The sequence below is a fragment of the Rhagoletis pomonella genome, unplaced genomic scaffold (genome assembly GCF_013731165.1).
Source record: "Rhagoletis pomonella isolate Grant_MI unplaced genomic scaffold, Rhpom_1.0 Rhpom_scaffold_00002, whole genome shotgun sequence".
NCBI classification, from domain to species: domain Eukaryota; kingdom Metazoa; phylum Arthropoda; class Insecta; order Diptera; family Tephritidae; genus Rhagoletis; species Rhagoletis pomonella.
The window spans coordinates 70,666,622-70,689,021 of NW_023458556.1; the positions used below are offsets into that span (position 1 = coordinate 70,666,622).

Consider the following 22,400-nt stretch of genomic DNA (forward strand, 5'->3'; position numbering starts at 1 on the left):
AGTTTTTTCTTTGAATAATAACACTGGGTCACAAATTAGTGTTTTTTGTTCTATGGATGCCCCTATCCATTCCACATGTAGAATCGCCCGCTGATTCCGAAAATCGAGTAAATTTTTTATTCTAAGGATAAGTTTTCAAGATACCGTTCCAATTTACGGTTTATCAGCTTAAAACAAAACATAGTTCCACTTAATCACCATCGTAATACGAACTACGCTCTGATCGGACCCTTTGGTTTTAAAATTATCACGCCCTTTTCTAGAAGATTCTTTGATTGAAAAAGTTGCGTAACAAATGCTGTTAACGAAGGGATATTCTGCCGAAATCCGCAATAAAATCTGCGTTTTACTAACATGAGTCCTACAACTGCCATTCCCACTTGTAGGGGTTTGCCGCCTTAAAGAAAAATCTTGCCGTAAAAATACTGTTTCTATGTAGAAAGATATTCCATCGGAATCCGCAAAAAATTTAAATTTTTGCAAACACCTGATTTTTAAAACCTTGCTAAGTATGTATGTATATGTATCTCCTCATAAGTTTTCGAAAGCAAACTACATACAAAAAAAGATCTAAAAAAATTAACCATCTTGTCATAAAAAAAAAATATTTTAAAAATAGTTTTTGAAAAACGCCCATTTTTTAAACATGTTTTTTATAGAGAATTAAACAAGGATTCCGATGGTATAGTTTTAAATCTCTAATTCAAATCCCTAACTTAAAAAATTTCTACTGTTAATAGCTAATACCATGTTCTGACCGACAACGAAAACACTTTGAAAACGAGTTTTGGAATTTTGGGCTGAAGGCTGTTCACACCGGTTGTTAGTGTTTTCATTGACATTTCTTACATCTTTTGAATACAGTTTTGCTACACAAAAACAAAACCAAAACACTTTTTCTTCATTTTCTTTACATTTACAACCTTTAACTTTCATTCTTATTTTACCTTGGCCGGCCAATTAACAATAAATCCGAAATGGCGTATTAAAGATGATAAAATATGATCGAAAAAAATTAGTGAAGACACCGATTGGAATGAGTGGAACGTGAGTTTTCAAGTAGTTTTCAGCGAAAACTGGTTTTCGTTTGACAGATTTTACATGGACCAAAACACAAGTTTTAGGTCAAAAACCACTTTTACCAACGAAAACATGTTTTCGCCGTCGGTCAGAACATGGTATAAGTTAGCTTTAAGATAATCATGACCATCTTATATATAGAAATGTTAACCCCGTTTCTTTAGCTTTAAAACGGTGTTAAGATGAAGCAGAACCCGAGATTAAACGGTTTGAAGAAGTACATGATTAGTCAGAATTGCGAAAAAATCCAAACTTTGACAGATCATATCTCCGAAGAAAAAAAGAAAAAACCCTCTAATACGTGATAAATTATTTAATGTATAGAACCCATAAAAAAGCCAATCGAAAGGGTGACACCAAATTTGGCGTCCGATATGAAAAGGAATGCCTCATATGCCGTTTATGAAAAACTCGTTTAATTTGCCATATTTCGTATTACGATTGTTCAATTGGTTCGTAAGATATACGCGATTAAGTGGAACTATTTTTTGTTCTAAGCTATAGAATGGTAAATTGAAAATATCTCGAAAACTTATCAATAGAATAAAAAATTAACTCGATTTTCGGAATCATATAGGAACTGGATAGTGGCATCCATTGAACAATTTTGCTGTAAACCAGGGCTCGAACCGTTGCATACGATATCATATTACTCGTCAAGTTAAAACACATTTTTCGGATTATGACGAACTCTTAGGGCCAGTTTTTCAGTGCCAGTTTAAACTTAGATTAAGTAAACTGAGTTTAAATTGAACAGCTGGATGACATTTGATTGGCTGATATTAGTTTAAACCATCCAGATCGGGCGTTTAAACTGACTTTAAACCACGGCCGTGCACTGAAAAACTGGCCCTCCATCTCATTCAGCTTACACGACTGACGTATCATGTAATTTTATTTCGTATGATTTTCGATTCCAGCCTAGTGTGATTAAGCAAAAACTAGTTTATCAAGTGATTTGAAATTTTCAGCGTTTACCAAAGAATGAATGAGGTGTTTAATGAGAAATACACATATCTGTTAGGCGGAACTTATTCTCCTAATTGAGCTTATAAATTGTATTATGAAATCTCCAAAAACGAAAATTTTGAATTATCAATCTATATACATAAATATGAACAAAATGATAGCCAGTTTTGGTGTTCGGACTTAGCCCAAAAGACCTGCATATATTTCAGTGTAATTCCCGAAGGTTATACCTTGCAGGTTCTATGATAGGCAATTAGAAAACTGGCTAGGTGGCGCTGGAGTCGAGTTATTCATAAAAGTCATATTTATGAACGCAGCCTTCGAATGGCAAATGGTTTTATGAGAAGCTTTTTCAATGCAGAAATACACTCGGAGGATTGCCATTGCCTGCTAATGGAATACCTATTTTAATAAAAACAAATAATATTTCGACATCATGGAGAATTACACATCTACATATGCACATTTGTTTGTATATCCACTTCACAAATTCTCACTCGACATGACGGAGCGAATACATGCGACTGAACTTCTGAAAACTTGTGCGTCCTGTAAAAGTCACCTAATAAAAAACACATTCATGAACATGCACTCTTGCATACTTTTTAACCGACTTCACAAAAAGGAGAAAGGTTATCAATTCGTCGGAATACTTTTTTTTATGTGTGTTACCGTATAACATTGGACCACGTTAACCGATTTCTATAATTCTATAATTTTTTAAAGGAAAGTTGTTACTTCACAGGTGGTCCCATTCCAATTTGGTTTAAATACAATCATTGGATCATGAAGAGATTAATGATAATCTTAAATTTTTATATGAGAATGGAAGTGGGTTTGTTTTTTGCTTAAAAATTACTTGTTCAATAACTCACTTCCTGGAATACACCTGCAGTTAAATATTCAGCCTTATCGCGAATTCCATGCAAAAAAATATTTCCCAAATTTATAAAGCAAAACAAAAACTATTGTTTCCGAGGTGTTTTTGCTTTGCCTGTTAAATTATGGGAACGATTTATTCACGTGGAATTGGCGATATCTAAACGCTGATAGCTGTTTACCCACATACATTTGAATGCATTTTACTACAAAATTATTAATTTTTAATTTGCTTCATGTAGCTTTTTCGGTGATAACATGATTATTAGAGCCCGGATTTTTATGCGCATATGCGTATAAAAAACTCAAAAATATGCATTAAAAACAAATAAAATATGCAAAAGACTTCTCGTATTTGTTTTACTTTTTTAATTTTAGAAATTGTGATATTTTTTAGGCTTTTCTGATCTAACCGTTGTGTAAATAAAATGACTTTATTTAGCTTTTCCCTAGGAAAAGCCGTTTTCCCTAGGAAAAGCCGTTTTCCCTAGGAAAAGCTAAATAAAGTCTTTTTATTTACACAACGGTTAGATCAGAAAAGCCTAACAAATATCACAATTTCAACAATACTAAACTAGTCGGAAAAACAAAACACATATTTTTTAATTTTATTTATTTACTTTTACTTTACGAGTTTATATTTAACACAAGTATATATTGTAACTTTTAGTGCCACGAAAAACTCAAAATTAATTAAAAATATAACTAATATTTTAATATGTATTAAAAAAATTAAGCGCTTAAAGTAGGTAAAAAGTAAAAAATTCATTTACAATAAATTAAAAGTACAAAGTTATTTGCCATATTTTTTGTTAATTTGCTTTGTTCAGGGCTTTATTGGCAAACCAGATAAATACATAGTTTTTTAAAATTTTAAAAGTTAAAGTTTTCCCTATTTGGCTGCAAAAATGTTTTGTATAAGGAGAACGTTCTTTCTACGTTAACAATGGTGATTGGGGCGTACTTGAAGAGAGCTAGTTCATTGGGATTATAGCTATTAAGTAGGGATCATACGATTTGTATATTTGTACAGATTTGTACATTTTGGCAGTCATATAGTGTTGTTGTTTAGAAATTTGAGTTCAGCTCAACAAAAGAATTTCCAGACAACACCATTATGCCAAAATGTACAAATCTGTACAAATGTACAAGTCGTGTGATCCCTGCTTAACAGCTGTCATTTGGCTGCGGCCATTTGGCTACATAGCACACCCGATATTTCCTCAAGTTCCTTAAACCCCTTATTTTTTGAAAATGGTATAAAATTGTTCCTTGATTTTTTGCCCAAGTTCAGCCTGCATAGTAGTAAAAGCGGTCTCCACAAGATGCACTTGTTCAGCCAAGGATTTTTTTCCTTCCAATTTAATTATTGTTTCCGACGAGAAGCTGTAGTTTGTATTAATATAGGCTAACCGTGCTTCAATCGAATTTGAAGCTATTGATTTTTTCGCCTTCAATATTGAAGATGCGTCACTATCATTTAGATCTTTAAGAAAGGTTTGAAATTCCTTAAAATGTGGGCAATAATATTTTGCCTCCTCTAACGACGCTTCCCATCTCGTTTATATTGGCTGTGGCGAAAGAGCGATATTGTGATACATGTTCTTAAAAGGTTCAACGCACAAAGCAGATTTTAAAAATATTTTTTTTTCATTCGATATTAAATCGGCAATATCACTGAAGCGAGCTCTTACATCTTCGGCCACACGGTGCATTACGTGCCAAAAAAGTAACGTGCAGTAACTTTGGGTAAAATACCTTCAGCGCCTTGGCTGATTATACCATATCGATCCCTAACCGCCAAAAAACCGTAAGCGACATATTTTGCAAGCATTTTTCTTTTTGAAGCAGAAATGCCCCTAGAGCATCTAGATACAATTCTGCATCAAAAAGAAAATTAAAAAAAAAATTCGCTTACGTTTTTTTGACGGTTATAGTTCGACATATGGTCCTGCGCCAGTAACATTAAAATAATTTTCGACGAAATCAGTACCCAATAGTTGCATGTAATCACCAAATGCTCTTGCAATTGTGGAGTGATTTGTCCGTTCTAGACAAACGGCGTTTAATAAAAAATGCAATTAAATATCGTCGATGTTTTTGCAAAACCGTCTATGGCCAAATTGCAAAACCGCCTATCTTACCGCACTCAGATTTTACACGAGCGCGAAAAAACGGTATATTCTTTGAAGGCATTGCCTTGATAGGCGGTATTTTCTCCACATATTTTACAAATCTGTTGTTTTAATAACGATTTAACGATTTTTATGCATAAATCTCGATGCCTGGAGTTCAGGGTTACCAAATCTCATTTCTGCCATAACGGCGATTTAGGCGGTTTTGCAACTGGTCGATGGGCGGTTTTGCAAAAACATCGACGATATGCGTTTTTGACAAAATATGCCTATATATGCATTTAAGGCAAAATTTGTAAGAATATGCACTAACAAATCGATGTCATCTTAACACAAAACTCTTGATTAGCAACATTTGTTAATGTTCAAGTTACTATGACTTACAAAAAAAAAATATGTAAATGCATAGAAATCCGGGCCCCAATGATTATGAATGGGAATATATGGAGCTCCAATAAAATACTATAGGTATACATACATATGTACATATGTCGAAAATATTACATAACTTTGACTGGGCGCGTTGAATTCGGAGGGCAATTATTTAATAAATATATTAATATAAATAATATTATTTATAAAAAACTCCATTTTTGGAGGTATTTTCAAATCGGTCCAGATCGCTTAAATCTTAATATTTTGGTGGACGTCTTAAAATATAATAGATTTTATAATTCCAATGGAAAAACCGTACCGATTTTTTTTTGTATGGGGAGTGATGCAGTCTACGACATATATGGACATAAGTATATGTAATAGGTTTATTAATTTATTCCATATTACTAGCTCATTACTTTATCCAAAAATTTAACTTTGTACAAATGTATCTGTATACCATGATAAAAACAATACAAGTTAAATTCATTCCAAGGCGAATTCATATAAGATGGTATCGATTCAACAAATACAACAATTACTTGTATTTTGTTTTTGCTTTTAGTGGTGATTGTCAAATTTCAGCTATTCTTCTCCGAATGAAAAAGGGCGACAGAAAATGCAAACACTTTCACGTTTTCACTCACTCACTAGCAAAATATAAAAAGTTTTGACAATCAAACGCTACACACAGCTGATTAAACAACACCACCTTATATAAATTCGCCTTGATTCATTCTTTCAACTCGTCGGCCATGCTTTTTTTTCTGACGCTTGCAAACATTTTAAAATCATATAAAATTGAAAATAAAAAAATTAAATTGTTCACAATTGTTGTTTGAGATTGAAAATAAGAATGTGTGTGTGAGTTTGAGTTTTTAAATTATATTGCTGGCAAACGTCAGACTGCCTCTCAATGGTTTTACCTTGTTATGTTTTTATCATGCTGTATACATTAGTAATTGCATACATATGTATGTAGTATTTTTGATCATTATATTTTATATTTTTATATTGTCGCGCGTCTGTCTTTTCGTTGGGAAACGCAGATACATACTATAAATGTCTAATAAATTAAAAATTTTCTTCCGACAAAGCAACTCAAACCGAAATGCAAATTTTTTCGTTTACTAAAAATAACTAAATTAATACACATTGACGAATCTTAAAATAAACAATCAACCTCATTGCGAAAGTTGTAAATTAGGCTAAATTGTATGACTCGACAACATTGGCATTGTCTACTGTCGTACTGAAACAAGTAAACGACAAAAATCGTCGAAAACTGTACAGTGCTGCCAAGTTTTGCCATTTTAATTCACTAGTCGAGTCGAAATTTTAGGCAATGACATGAAATTTTCGATATGATTCGACTCTCGAAAAACAACTTGCATTCGACACGACTCTCGCAATGAGGCTGAATAAAAATTGAAATCAAATACAAACCATTACCAAAAAAATGTAAAATACAACTAACAGTTACGCTTGTTTTTTAGTATATCTATTTTTATTTCCATTTGTTTACACTTTATAAAAATCTTTTAAATATTTATTTTATACTTTACATTCTACACAATTTAAAAAAAACACTAAATCATTACTTGATAAAAAATAAAGTGAATACCAACAAAATAATAAAAATAATTTGTTCTTGGCTTTTTACACATGTTTCTGTTCGCTGACTTCTTCACAATTATAGTTACATACTTTTCATTATATGTATGTATATTACAAAAACAATAGTATCTTTCCCAATTTCATGGAATATACATGTGTATGTATATATGTATGTATGTAAACGGATCCCTGTCTTCAGAAATGCATCAAGGCGTCGCATGCGCAATATCGTTAAAATGACAACACCAGTCTCTTTTATTTCTAAACTATAATCGATGGAAATGTCCAGTATGCCCCATCCCGGTTAAAGGCCGAATTCGAACTTAGTTGTGCAAATGAGGAATTTATTTCCATCAATTATAGTTTAGTCATAAAAGAGACGGATGTTGTCATTTTAACGATGTTCAAGATGCTTTGTTTGGCTTGATGCATTTCTGAACGAAGCGGATGCATGTATGTATGTATGTATGTATGCAAATTGTTTGTAACTATATAAATATTTAGTTCTTAATTCGCCACATATGCATTTATCGATTTTCCTAGTATCAACTCAGCTCCCCAGAATTGCACTCATATAATTATCACCCTTATGGTCTGATATGGTAACTTTACGTAACTTATGGCTCTCACTCAAAAATGCTGTTAAATGGATGTTGCTTATAGTTGAACAGCCGAAACTTAACGTAAACTAATGTCACGTCGAAATCTGTTTCATTTTGATTCTCTAAGTTGTACGTTCCGTTAAGTTAAGTTAAGTTGCCATAATCAGGCTTTTATGCATATGGGTATGCATATTTCTTTCTTTCTCTTTTTTTACTCTGACTGGTTGCAAAAGATAGATCTAAATAAGCACGAAATACTTTGAAATTACAGAATTCTGTAGTTGAGTGGCGGTAACTAATAAACGTACATACATACTTATATACATACATATGTATAAAAACCTTCCTAGTTTTTCGAAGTCAGTTAAAAACACAATAGATACGAAAAAAGTAATAATTTAGAGTTATTTTTGTTAATGCTCTTGCCATTGATGCACACACACTTACACGTATAATTTGTTGGTTAATTACAGACTTCGTTATTTATAATATGTAGGTATAGCGTTAATTTTTATATTATACATTTTATGTAAAAAAGTTTCCATTGGCATACTTTGCTCGTTCACTAATTAATAATTTAATTAAGTGCGTTTTTTAAGTATAAATATTTTTAAAATATTTGTTCTTTTGTTGGCGAGATTCTCTTCTTTTACTAATTTACCACTCGTTTACCTAATATCCATGGTACTTATTATTGTTATGAGTACTATTTCTGTTGTCTTCCTATTATCTATGCATATGTACGTACGTTCACTTCTATTTTTTACATTTTTTTTTGAATATAACTTACACTTCACTCTGAGTTGGTGTTCAGCTTTCGACTCAATCTTATTCCTATTAGATATAATGGGAAGTATCCGATCGTCGTTATGCTTATCAACAATTACAGCTGCCAAAGTGTCAAGCTGCTTTCTTATATACGTATGTATGTGTAAATATACGTTTCTTCAGCTCATAATTTACACGTATTAAGTACTACATACATTTGACTATAGTTAATATTTTTTACATTCCCGACTCCGCGATACCTTCATCATCTGAAAAGTAGAGTAGCAATAAGATATATAAAAATTTTAAACTACATGTTTGCATAAAAGTTGAAAATGCTGCTCATGCCGGAATTTTTAGTGAACATTTAATTAGTATGGAAAAAAAGATAATGAATTTTTCTTAGTGTATTATAATTATAAGAAGAGTAAAAGTGCTGATATAACTGTGCACATGATATGATGCCTATGATAGCCATCTATATACATATTCGTATACAATACATCCTTATATAATTTTACATATCGCACACCGTTATTAAAAGTCACAACTCAAAATTTGGCATTTTTGAGATTATGCGCTAAAAATGTACAGAGAGCTTTTATTTACCTTTCAGCAAAAGCTGGAGCACATTTTTGTTATAATTTGTTAAAAAAAAAAACTAAGGTAAAGTCGACCTTGCCCATGTGCTTATCATGTGCTAAGAAATAGTTTTCCGCATTTTCTGACAAACGTATTATTTTGAGTTGTGACTCTTTTGAAGACGGAAGACGATAGACGATGGAAATATTTTAAATACACACTTAATTACAGATAACAGAAGAATATTTGCTTCAGCGTCAAGCGAAAAGATGACCCACTTCCATCTTTATGCACGTGTTTATTTTATATTTTATTTCGCTCCATTTCAAGGCATCATGCAGAAATATAGTCGAAATAAAGTGGATTCTAAAGTTAGTTTCAGCTTTTTTGACATACATACATATATCCAATTGTGTAAAAAAGCTGCATCTAAATTTAGTGTCGACTTTAATTTGACTATGAATGCGCTCCATAAAAACTAACAACTTTACTAACATTTTTATACCCGAGCGCACTTGTGCGGTTGCTTGTAAACGCCAAAACGAATCGAGATAGATATGGACAAATGTATACATAAATGCTCAGAAATCGATTAAGCCTACACGATAACTCGAGCAAAAATTGAGATATCTCAACGAAATTTGGCATGTAGGTTGCTCTTTATCAAAGGTAAGTTGGTATTGAAAAAAGGTGAAATAGGACTGTAACCAGGCCCACTTCCCATATAGCGGTATTTTCGAAAAAATGCAAAACTACGATATTTCAGTAAATATTGGATGCAAATTGTTGAAAATTAGTACGTGAAGTAGAATTGTGGTAACAAATAATATTATTATGAAATTTTTGGAAAATGGGCGTGACTGGGCGGGGTGATGAAATGCTGTATCTCAGTAGTCGCTTCACCAGTTCTTACCAAACTCGGTACGAGCCTTGGGTCTAGCTAAGAAAGCTGTTGAAAATCTTCGAAATCGGGCAATAACCACGCGCACTTGTCATATAACGGTAATTTACAGAAACTCGAAAACTGCGATAAATCAGTAACCGCTGGAGCTAATTCACTTAAAATCGATGACTTAGCATAAAATTAGAATATTATAAATTTTTGGATAATGGGCGTGGCACCACACACTTATGACCACAAATGTGTATCTCGGCAAGCGATTTATCAATTTCTCCCAAACTTTTTGCCCTTAATAACTTTAGTACGAAAATGAAATTCGTTGAAAATTATTCAAATCGGACTAAAATTACACTCGGTTCCCGTATAATGGTAAAATTCCGAAATACGAAAACTCCCTATATTTCAATAACTGAGGACGCTAATTTAATCCAAGTTAATAGTTACAACAATTTCCTTAGTAGGGATGCAGAAAAAATAACGATGCATCGGAAGCATCGATGCTTCCGATATATATCGATGTATTTTTTTCGATGCTTCGACTTTTGTGTTCAATGTACACTGTACATTAGGGTGCCCATCGCAAATGCTATTTTTGAGAATTTCAAGACCCTACCCCCTAATTTTATTCGCTTTTATGAGAAATATTATTGACTCTTTTTATACATTTTTTAAAGGTTATTTAGAGGTTGCGACCTGTGGATTTTGGTCAGAAAATAGGATTTTGTAGATTTATGAGTATTTGAATGACTATTTTTGATTGGATTTCAAAGATCGAATATGATCTCAGAAGAAGATATATAGGCCTTTTAAATGGTATATAATAATCTATTGTCGGACGTGGCTTGTTGGGATTTTTCATCGGGTAAAATAAAAAAACCCATATTTCTCTTAATTTTTTACATTTTGACCATAGATAATTTCCACAATTTCAAAAGATGTAGTGCTATCTAAAATTAAATCTATTTTTAAATAAACTGATAGCTCATTTATTGCAATCGCATAAAAATTGTCGAAGTTAGGGGCCTTTTCTTAAATACTGCCTTGAATTTATATTGTGTATGTACCGGACTTTCAGATTTATAGAGCAGTTGGCTAAGGAATTCATCAATATATATTCAAAATTGATATATACAATCGCTCTTGAGCAAAAAATTGGGTTTTCTAAAAAAGTTTGGAAAATGGGGGTGGCACCGCCCACTTATATCATATGAGTAGTCCACTTACAAAGTGCTCTATGTAAACTTTTTTCGATTTTTAGTTCGATTTCAGCTGCCGCTATTCGAATCAGGGATGAAAAAGTAGGTACAGTTGTACCTTTTTCCGACGTTTGATGACTTAAAGGTACACTAGGTACAATCATCTTTTGATCAGATGCATTTTTATTTTTTTATTTTTTTTCCTTTACCGCTTCGCTTTCACTTTGAAGAATAAACAATTCTAAAGAATAGTCAAAAGGAAGAATTTAAAAAAGTCATATTATGTATTATCTTAAACATCTTACATTGCATTTAGAGCAGCCACTACGAAAAATTAACACTTTACTTAGCTATCCTCAAATTCGTAATTTTTTTCTATTAATAAATTGTCAAATGAGACTAAAAAATGGTCTTTTGATTGATTTAGTTCAGAATAGGCCTTCAGGCGTGTACACGCGCTGCTAAAGCGGCTATTTGTAAGTTTTTGGCCCATAGGGATAAAGGAAAGTGTCAAAATATGTCAACAAATTTTGTTGTCAAAATATGACATAATGAAAACCAGCCTTTATTCGTCCATACAGTTCAGTGTCTAGGATGTCCTCAAATTTCATATTTTCTTTAGATGAGAGCTATAGCTATTTGACCCATATTCCCTTTTGATTTCTGGAAATATATTTAAAATGCTTTCGAAGTTTATTTATTTTCTCGGATAAATTAGCAGACTTTTCCTGTTGTTTTATAAAAAACTGGTTAAAGAAGTATACTTCGCAAAGTGTGTTTTTTGTCTTTCTCGCCAATATTTTTCAGCAGTCAAAATGAAACAAAAACAACGCTTCTCCGATTCCCATTAGATTATAGTCTATAGATATAGTCTCAGTAAAAAAAAACCTCATCATGTTTAAAGTACATCCATCTTTTGTATTTATATTTTAAATAAAATTTATAAAAAAACTACATATGAATGATGTAACTTTTTTTAGGTACAATCTGTCTCATTTAGGTACATTTATTTTATGATAGTACAATCTGTAATTTCCATTTTTCATCCCTGATTCGAATACACACATGTGCTCAGAATACACACATATGTATGCTCAGAAAGCACTGGTCGGTACCAGTGTTGAAGTTTTGTGCGACCAAAGGGACAATTTGACCATTTTAAAGCGCCAATTCCCTTTTACCCGACTTTTGGAAAATTTTGATGATGTGATGATGGAAATGTTTGATGTTTTATTTATAATTTAAGAAATATTAACAAAACCATGGCTTGGTCATGTCGTTCGAAGGGACATCGACGCTCCAGCTCTGAAAGTATCTGAAAGATCAAGTGGAGAAGGACTTGGCTTCACTTGGCGTTTCCAATTGGCGTCAGTTGGCACAGAGGAGAAACGACGGCGTGCTTTGCTGAACTCGGCCAAAATCGCTTAGGCGGTTACAACGCCAAAAAAGAAGAAGAAGAAGAACAAAACCATGCTATTAAAAAATATTTCCTCATTTAGTTAGGAAAAACATCACTTAACACTTTTAAAGAAAATGCAATACTTCTCCTTTTCCGTGTATGTTTGCAACACTGTTTATTATCTACAACATATGATAGTAGAGTGAAGACCTTAGACTTCTTTTATTAGTGTATATAAACAAGAAATATGGTGACCTTTTTTTCGTCAATGACCCCTTTTTCGACTATCTGAACATTCTCAACGGCAACCCTGCTGCCGACCACTGGTCTAAAGAAACGACTTCCTGTAAGTTCTGACTAAAACCCTGTATGCAGCTCTCAAGAAAACGGTCAAGAAAAAATTGCCATTATTTCGTGTGTGTGTCCAAGGAATTTTGACATTTTTGATACTTCACAGCCTGTTGCCTCACTCTTTCCTCAAGAAATAATGGAACGGGCATATATTTCTGTTGCAAGCCTGGGTTGCCTTGTGCTCTTTTTTCACAAAAAACTTTAGAAAACCGTAGTAGAAAGCGTAGTAAATTTCTTAAGAACTGCGTACTGCCTTAAGGAAATTTGACTCAAGAAAATTTCTTAGCCATTTCTTGTGCGTCATTTTATATGGAGTTTTTGCTTTTCTTGAGAGCTGCATACAGGCCTTTAATCGTGTAAACCGGAAACGTATTGGAGGAGACTGAAAGTTAGAAGTTTTATCTATCGCGTTCATTCCTCTTAAACTTCAAGAATTCTTTTGATTAAAGAGGGGAAGAGTCCTTAGCTTCAAAATCACAATTTTCACATTTATTTGGCAAATATTTTTAAATAGAAATACTTTAAAAACATGCAAAGTTCAAGAGAGAAATTCACTTTTTGTAGATAAGAACGGTTAAATTGAAGCGGATTTAAGAATTGTAGTTATTTGTGTGTAATAAAAGTAGTAACCAATTTGTAGGCGTCAATGTTTTATAAACAATTAAATTAATTAACTAAATACGCACAAACATACCAAATAATTCACTACACAAACTTTAGTAAACAACAAGCATTAGCATATTTAGATATTCTACAAACCCATAAACGGATTGGCGTATATGATGCCACCGTTTTCACCAACACCACCACTACCAACACCATTTAAAGCGGTTGTACCCTTCACATCTGTTATACATAATTTCGTATAGTTATCGCCTTCACCAACCAGAGTCGCAATTTCGTCCTCGTCATTACGTGTGTTACAACTGCTGCCCAGAAATTGATCATAACAGCTGACGTCTGTGCTGATCACGTCCGCATCGATGTCATCATCATCCTTTTCTAAACTATTGCGATTACTACCCGCCAGGGAACTATGCATTGCGTGCGAATCCTCGTAGCTGCCGCCGCCGCTATCATCATTCGCATTAAGAGCCACATCAATGTGGGTGCCATATACATCGTCAAAAAGGCCATCGTCCTCTGTTTCGTCCACATCAAGTGAACGGCGTCGAAATACATCATCCTCTAGGTCAACATCATTGCCTGAACCGGAGCCACCGCTACCTGAACCAGAAACGGATGCTGAGCCATCGCCCGCAGCAGCATGTGCTACAATCATGACATCTTCCTCGGCGAAACTGAGACGTACATTACCGCCACCAGCACTGCTACTACCGCAGCTGCCATTTATTATAATAGCGCCACTGCCATTGCTGATGCTTCCTACAATGCTGCCGCGTGGCCCACTTCCGCCAGTAGCCCCACCATGGGCGGTGGAATTCACACTATTACCGCCACTGCTATTACTATTGCTGCTTTTATTGCTGTTGGTGTTGCTATTGACCAGTATAATCTCGTGACTGAGACTATTTTTAATATCACACGATGATGCGCTGAATGTGATCAGCTGTGACTTGCGCCGGTGTTGAAGCGTATGGTGGCCATTCATCGAGTTATTGCCGCCGATTGAATTGTGATGGTGCGCTGCGCTCCCACCTCCCCCGAACGTATTAGTTGTGTGCACTACATTGCCGCCGATGCTGATTACGTCGATGGCACCTTCCTTACAGATCATCGAACTGGGTTTGTTATCCACCAGAACGATAACCACAGAGTTGTTGTTATCGTTCTGGCTAATCGAGTGTCATCTGTCCACAGAAATGGTTTCGGAGTACACATGTGCGGCGGTGCTGAATGATGAGGCCATTGAAGCGCTGTGTGCTGCGCCACCGAATCCGGTCAGAGGCTGTTGATCATCGTGTATAATAGCGGCGTTTTCATTATCTATTTCTTCAGCCTCTTCTGGGTGCAATTCGTGCGCCTCTATGGTGGTGATCACATCGCCGTTATCGTTCAGTTGTGGTTGTTGCCCTGTGTATAGTCGTTATTTCCAATCGGAGTGCGGAGTTAATTGAAAGCAATTGTGTGTGGTGATTTTGCACGTGGATGTGAGTGATTTAAAAGTAAATTTATGGATGGAAGGAAGTGTAAGCATTTGATTTGCGTTCCGCGTTTCGTTGTTGTGAAAAAGAAGAAATTTTCGATTTGTTTGTTAGTTACAGAATATAACCCAGCACCTCCTTAGCTTCTTGAAAGTTATCGAAAACATAAGTATATAACTAAGATAAATATGTATTTGCACAATATGCGGCGCAAAAAATGTTAAAAAACTGTTAATATTTACTTATGTAAATGTGGAAAAAATGTAAAAGCGTTGTAACATTTATTGTATTTTTGGGAATAAATACAATATGCGCCCAAATAGTAGATATTTCGTTGGCGAGAAACGACGGGTATACAAACAAACACGGTCCGTGAAAAATACGGGGTTTTATGTTTTGCTTTCATAGTATTTTTCTTCTTTCATAGTATTTTCGTAACTTTTTTATTTCGTTTTTTATTGGTTTCTATCCTAAATTCAGAATTATTAATTTTGATATATAAAAGTATAGACAGAGGAAATCATTGAATTTGAAATTATATCGGGAATTAAGTGCAATGTAGAGATCGTAGAATAAATACATACAATATGAAAAACTAAGAAATGTGAATGCTTACGTTCTCTGAGCAAACAAAGTAAGACAGTTTGGCGTTGGAGCTGGTAGTCGAGTAGTCAGAACTGTGTACTAAAAGTAAGTATTTAGTATCAAGACTCAATCCTCACTTCGGAGCATACTTAAAAATCATTTTTGTTTTTGAATTTTTTTATAATTTTTTAATTGTACACATTATTTATTCGCCTTTTTATTTTGTTATCCTTACTCCACCTCCCATACAAACGGAATTTTTCATACTGCATAGTTCAGGAAATATTTGGTAAAGAGTACTGGAACTTGGTATGGAGATATAAATATGTACATATCTATACTAATATATATTTTGAAAGCCGTTTTTTTTTCTGTTGGCAAAGCTCGAGATCGGCTGTACCGTTTTTTTTTTAAAGTTCGGTTATAGGTTCTGGGTGGGCTTCTCATTGTCTTAGGCAAAAAAAAAACAGTTTAAATACTTCCTAAAAATGGAACTGCAGGACTTTAAAATTCCTATAGAATCTAACATACATGCCCACATAACAGCGCTGCTCAGTGCTGAGAGCGCCCTCTGCTGTTAATTCGTACGGAATACATCGCAAAGCAAGAGTTATGTATACATATATGTTAAAAAAAAAACAAATATGTATGTACAGTTCATGGAGAAATAATGTAGGCAATTATGTATGTAAAGTCATTTATGTTGTCACAAGGAGCAACTAACATTGCTGTTAGCACTTACATTTCAATGGTCCTGTGCAATGACGACACAATTCAAAATTAAAAAAAAAAATAAAAACTCTTACTTCTCTTAAGTGGTTCATATCTCTAATCCTTATCGAATCAATGTCTAATCTTTAGTACTTACTTTAGCAATCCTTACTGCTTACTTAAGTAAGGAATGGAAATGGATTAGACAAGGTTTAGAGACAAAAGCCACTTAACAGTGGAAACAGTTTTTGAAGTGAAACTTCTTACACGAGTTCGGAGATGGTTGCGTTAAATATTCATCAACAAGTCATAACATTTGTATCGCTCGTTCGGTAGCTTTAGTTCCATGACAGGAGTTGCCACACGTTAGAAAATCGAATTCAAAATTTCTCTGCCGCAGAGGGTTGCGTTAAATATTTAACACCCAGTCATAAAATATGTACCGTTCGTTCGATTTTCAAAAGTGAGGTGTCACATAAAAGGCCTCGTCCTGCCGGTGTGTAACATAGCTTTAGTTCCATGAAAGGAGTTGCCACATGTTAGAAAATCGAATTCAAAATTTCTCTGCCGCAAAGGGTTGCGTCAAATATTTAGCATCGAGTCATAAAATCTCGAGTATTAAAATAAATAAAGTTCAATAAAGATGAAGATGAAAATGAAAGGAGCAACAAGTCAGATGATTTTCAGCAACAAGTCAAATGGCTTTCAGCAACAAGTCAGATGATTTTCAGCAACAAGTCAAACGACTTCTGCAACAAATGATGACTCTCATGTTTTCGGAGCCGTTCAACTGCCACGTTTGCTGGTTTCGTGCACGATCATTCAGAGTACAGATTTGTCGGAGTCAATATCAGTACGAGCAGTTATAAGCATCGTTCACTTGTGGTGGCTGTATTTGCAAGACAGCACGCAATGCGCTCGTGTTCAGTCATCCTCTAATTTCGTTTAGGTATCGATACTACTAAGCCAACGCCGCTGCTCAGTCATACAAAGCAGCGGTATTGAATGAGTATGAACAGTTGACGATCAACCATTGCCAATGCCTGATACATACATATACTAAGGGTGGGTAACTCAGCAAATTTATAGGAGTTGACTCAATGACTCCAACTCACTTTAAGGAGTCAGCTCATTCAACTAACTCATTTGACTCTTTGTATGTTACACTCATTCGTATCGTAGACTCGTTTTGAGGCATAGATGCGGTATAGCGGCCGTTGAGATAAAACAAAACTTTAAAGTGGGCGTGGTCAGCTCCTTTCTACTGATTTGAAAGGTGTAATTTTTTTGTGTGCAAATTAATAGGGCGGTGCTAGGGGGACGGTAAAGGTGGAATTTTCAATATTTTCAAAAGCTTATATTTCGAAGCCTATTGTACCGAATTTCAAAATGTGGATATGGTTGGAAAGGCAATTGATTTGATATGCACATCGATATATATCTTACATACATACATATTTCGAGAAAAACTAAAAAAAAAAACGAAATTATAAGAATTTGTGAGATTTGACATAACACCCGCAATACAAAATACATGTGGTTGTTGTTGTTGTATTCTTGCCACCACCTTGTATAAATTCGCCTCGTGCGAAAACAAAATGCAAAACTTTGCCATGCTAAACACTGTGGCGAAGCGAGAGAGTTATATGGACAAATATGAGCCACTATGATTCAATTGATTCATGTGAGCCCTACGGCATCAACTGAGTTACTGAGTTACATTTTTTTTGGATAGGGAGTCTGAGTTACCGATTCACTTATAGGAATCAACTCAATAACTCAACTCTGAGTTGAGTTACCCACCTCTAACATATACATACATACCTAACCAATTATGCGTGTACGCTGAATTCGCCGACAAGCTTTTTTAAAAACGAAGTAAATTAGTACAAATTGTTAGTAATTTTCATTAGAGTTTGAATAACTCCTTTCACTAAATGGCTTTTAGTAACTTTAACGAGACTTTAACTTATTTTATTTTATTAATTTTAGTGCAGTTTTGACAAAATTTTCTTGCTAAAAAATCTTTTGTTACACTGCTTCACTTTATTCCTTTGATTGTACAGGTTAAATAAAAGCTTGTTTTTAAAAAATATTTGTTTTACATTATTTTATTTTATAATTTTTAGTCCATTTATATAAGCGTTGTATATTAAAAAGTGTTATTTTATTTTATGTATAAAATTTTGCAATAGATATTAAAATAATTCAACTTGCAGTGAAAGAGAACAGAAGACTTGGCAAGCAAAATGTTGTTTGCTTACGTTTTGTATAAACATACATATGTACATATAGCAGCAGTTAATTTTATTTAAAGAAATGGCGTGTCGTCCATTTCCGCTGTCGCATGGCATATATTTAGGCGCAATATTTAACTTCTTCTGGCGGGGCGACACACAGTGGTTCGGATAGCAGATCTAGCTGGACGAAAGTCAAAATTTTTTTGTTTTTAAAATACTTAATGGTCCTTGGAATACATTCCTGACAATACATTGAAATTGCATTTATTAAAGCATTAACATATGAAAACAAACAAAAAAAGGTAAGTCAACGCCGCCTATTTGAGAACTCTATTTTAAAAGCTGAAATTTAACTTAAAAGATTGCTAATTGCACTCACAAATATTTGCATACTTGCAAATTGACTTTATAAACAAACAAGTAAGAAAGTCTAAGTTCGGGCGGAGCCGAACATTAAATACCCGGCGCAATTATTAAATATATGTTTTCCACCTTTCCGAAAGCTACCGCTACACGATAAGCCGGGGTGTATAAATTTTAAGTAAATTAGCGTCCTTAAATTTCGAAATATTGCAGTTTCAAGCATTTCTGAAATATACCGTTATATGAAAAGCGATCGTAATTTTAGTCCGATTTCAATAATTTTCACCGCTTTGCTTTTATGTGGCAAGCACAATAACCATACCGAGTTTGGTTCAAATTGCTAGAACGGTTAGCGAGATACATATATGTGATCATAAGTGGGCGGTGCCACGCCCATTTTCCAAAATTGTATCATAAGCGTATTTCTTGGTAAAAAATTGTTGCAACCATCAATTTTGAATAAATTAGCTTTAATATTTACTGATTTATCGAGGATTTCGTATTTTTCTAAATTACCGTTATATGGGATGTGGGCGTGGTTATTGTCCGATTTTAAAAATTTTCAGCCATTTGGTATGTTGTAGCAGGACCAACAACTGTCCCAAGTTTGGAAGAAATTGGTGCAGCGGTTACCAAGATATACACATGTAACCATAAGTAGGCGTGGCTACGCCCATTTGCCAACATTTTTTAATATTCTTATTTTTCGTCTAAAACTCATTGTAAATGTCAATTTTGAGTGAATTATCTTCAGTAGTTACTAAAATATTGCACTTTTCGTATTTCTGAAAATTACCGTTATATGGGAGGTAGGCGCGGTTATTGTCAGATTTCGCCCATTTTCAATACCATCCGTCCTATGCCCAAAATAAGTCCACGTACCAAGTTTCGTTAAGATATCTCAATTTTTACTCGAGTTATCGTGTGCACAGACGGACGGACGGACGGACGGACGGACGGACGGACGGACGGACAGACAGTCACCGCTTAATCGATTTCTCTTTTCATTCTGATCATTTATGTATACATTTGTCTATATCTATCTCGATTCGTTTTGCCTGTTACAAACAACCGTTATGTGAACAAAGTTATAATACCCTTGTGCACAAGTGCGCTCGGGTATAAAAATTACACTTATTCCGCTATAGATTCAGAGGTCATAACGCAATTTATGTCCACATTGGTATAAGCAAATTTATTCTGAAAAATCGTCGTTTTGATTAATTAAAAAAATAAATTAAAGAGTAGGAAAAGTAAAGGCCGCCGAAGGCCGTTATAAAACCGCTTGCATATAATTCTTTACACCTTCGCAAATGCAGAGGGTAAGTTCGATAACCAAGTCTAACCAATTGGCTTAGATATTTACATTTTAGTGACGGTATGTCAAATCTCAAAATTCAAAAGTAATTATTAACAGGAATGTATCTGAATATAAATATAAGATCAGTGGCGGATCCACGGGAGAGAGGGGGGGAAGGGGGAGGGGTTGTGTGTTAAAACAGAAAAATACTTGGAGTTATAAAACCTTTGGTTATGTAAGAGTTAAAAAAAATAGTACCTCGCGAATTTTCTGCCTTCTGAAATTAAAAAATTATACAACAGGCATGCAAATCTTTAAGCGCTGTTATAAAATTTTTTCTGAAATTTATTTGTGTTTCTTGCTGTGATCTTAAATTTTAGTCATGGTAAATAAAACCTTAAGAAGTGAGTTGTTTGACATTTGGTGTTGCTGAAACTTCTAAAAGACAACAAGGTGTCCGTGATTATGTGATTAGTAAATTGAAAGAAATATCTGATTAAAATGCTCGTTCCAAAGTAAATAAAATAAATTAAGTAAATGACTTTAGATTCGTAATCAGCAACCCAGAAAATCCCCAGATACCCAGTTACATAGAAATCTACCGATTTTTTTTAATTTTCGTCCGCCATATTGGATCCGCCATTTTGAATTTTTGGTAAATGACTTTAGATATGTAATCAGCGACCCAGAAAACCCCCAGATACCCAGCTTCATAGAAATCTACCGATTTTTTTTAATTTTCGTCCGCCATATTGGATCCGGCATTTTGAATTTTTGATAAATGACTTCAGATTCTTAATCAGCGACTCAAAAATCCCCTAGGTAAGAAGTGGTGTAAAGATCCATCAACGAGTATTTGTTTAAATAGTTTCGTCCAGCTAGATTTGCGATCCGAACCACTGTGCGACATCTGGAGTCTTCTAATTGTATCTTCTTGATATGATGCCTACAACGTGGTTCATATCTAGACAAGGAATAGCTTTGCTACACTACCGCAGCGGCGCGCCGGCTGCTTTAACAATTTTATATGGTTTTACGTTCTTTGGCAAATTACGCTCTGTTAGCCATAAATCTTACTATTTTTTGACCGCCTTTGAATCAAGACCCCTGGACCATATGGGGAATTCATTTACATTTTAAATTGCTCTGTCATCGTGATTGGAACTATGCTGAAAATTTCAAGTCTCTAAGTTGTCGGGAAGTCAGTCGATTGGAAATTTCCGCGATTTGCGCGGGATGACCAAGTTAAATAAAAGCTTATAATGAAAATGAAGATGAACATGAACATGAAAATGAAGATGAAAATGAGGATGAAGATGAAGATGAAGAAGAAGAAGAAGAGGAGGATGAAGATGAAGATGACGACGAAGATGACGAAGAAGATGAATGATAAAGATGAAGATAAAGATAAGTAGACTGTTATGATTGACCTGTAATTCTCGCAGGAGATTTCAACGTCAACTTTCCGCTGGCCAAATCTGATGAACTGACAAAATTTTTTAAAGAAAAATTTTCACTGGAAATGGTTAAAGGTGGAAATGATCCAACAACCAAAGGAGCGGCTACCATTGATGCGGTTTTTTCCAGAAATGTTAATAATATTGAAACAAAGCATTTCATATCTTAGTTTAGTTACCAAATCTACTAGTTAATATTGTTTTGTTATTTGGATGTTTTCTCAGCCACAAATAATAATTAAACTTTGCAGTTGGATATAAAAAATAAAAAATTAAATTCGTTAAAAAAATTTGTAATAAATATGTTTTTTGTATAATAGAAAATATGTACATGTGTATGTATACAGCACATTTCTTTCTTTCTGACATTTCCTCTATTAAGTTTCACTTCTTCCGCGCGTAGGGACTACACGCACTGAGTTATTTTTTTATTTTTTGAATTTTGAAATGTGTCGTTATTGCAGAGGACCATCGATTTGTATATGCATATTTATGTACATACATATGTATGTATGTTAGCATGGCGCATGCACAAAACTTAGGTTTGACAACAAAATTCCTAAGTGTAAAACGACACCCTGTTGCACATACCTGCATTCACTAATTTCATCAGAAATACAACACCTAACAAACAAACAGGAATGCAGGTGGGAACCGCGCCATCAGCAAAACGGCAAGCTAATTTCATCAGCAATAGAACACCTAACATACAAACAAGAAGGAATGCGGCGATCGGTGGGAACCGCGCCGTCAGCAAAACAACAGCAGAACCAACGGCAGAAGCG

General features: G+C 34.3%; 1 protein-coding gene across 3 annotated transcripts in view; it reads right to left on the minus strand.

Moving 5' to 3' along the window:
- Nucleotides 1–7,589: 7,589 nt before the first annotated feature.
- LOC118734033 (tyrosine-protein phosphatase 10D) overlaps nt 7,590–22,400 on the minus strand; it is a 451,470-nt gene continuing 436,659 nt past the window's right edge. For 2 of the 3 annotated variants that reach the window (XM_036463725.1, XM_036463724.1), the window contains one exon: nt 14,561–14,888. In XM_036463725.1, the coding sequence (XP_036319618.1) occupies nt 14,662–14,888 (227 nt within the window). In that variant the 3' untranslated portion in view covers nt 14,561–14,661. Of the gene's footprint in view, nt 8,695–14,560; nt 14,889–22,400 lie in introns of those variants that run through there. The other variant, XM_036463726.1, reaches the window with a different exon arrangement.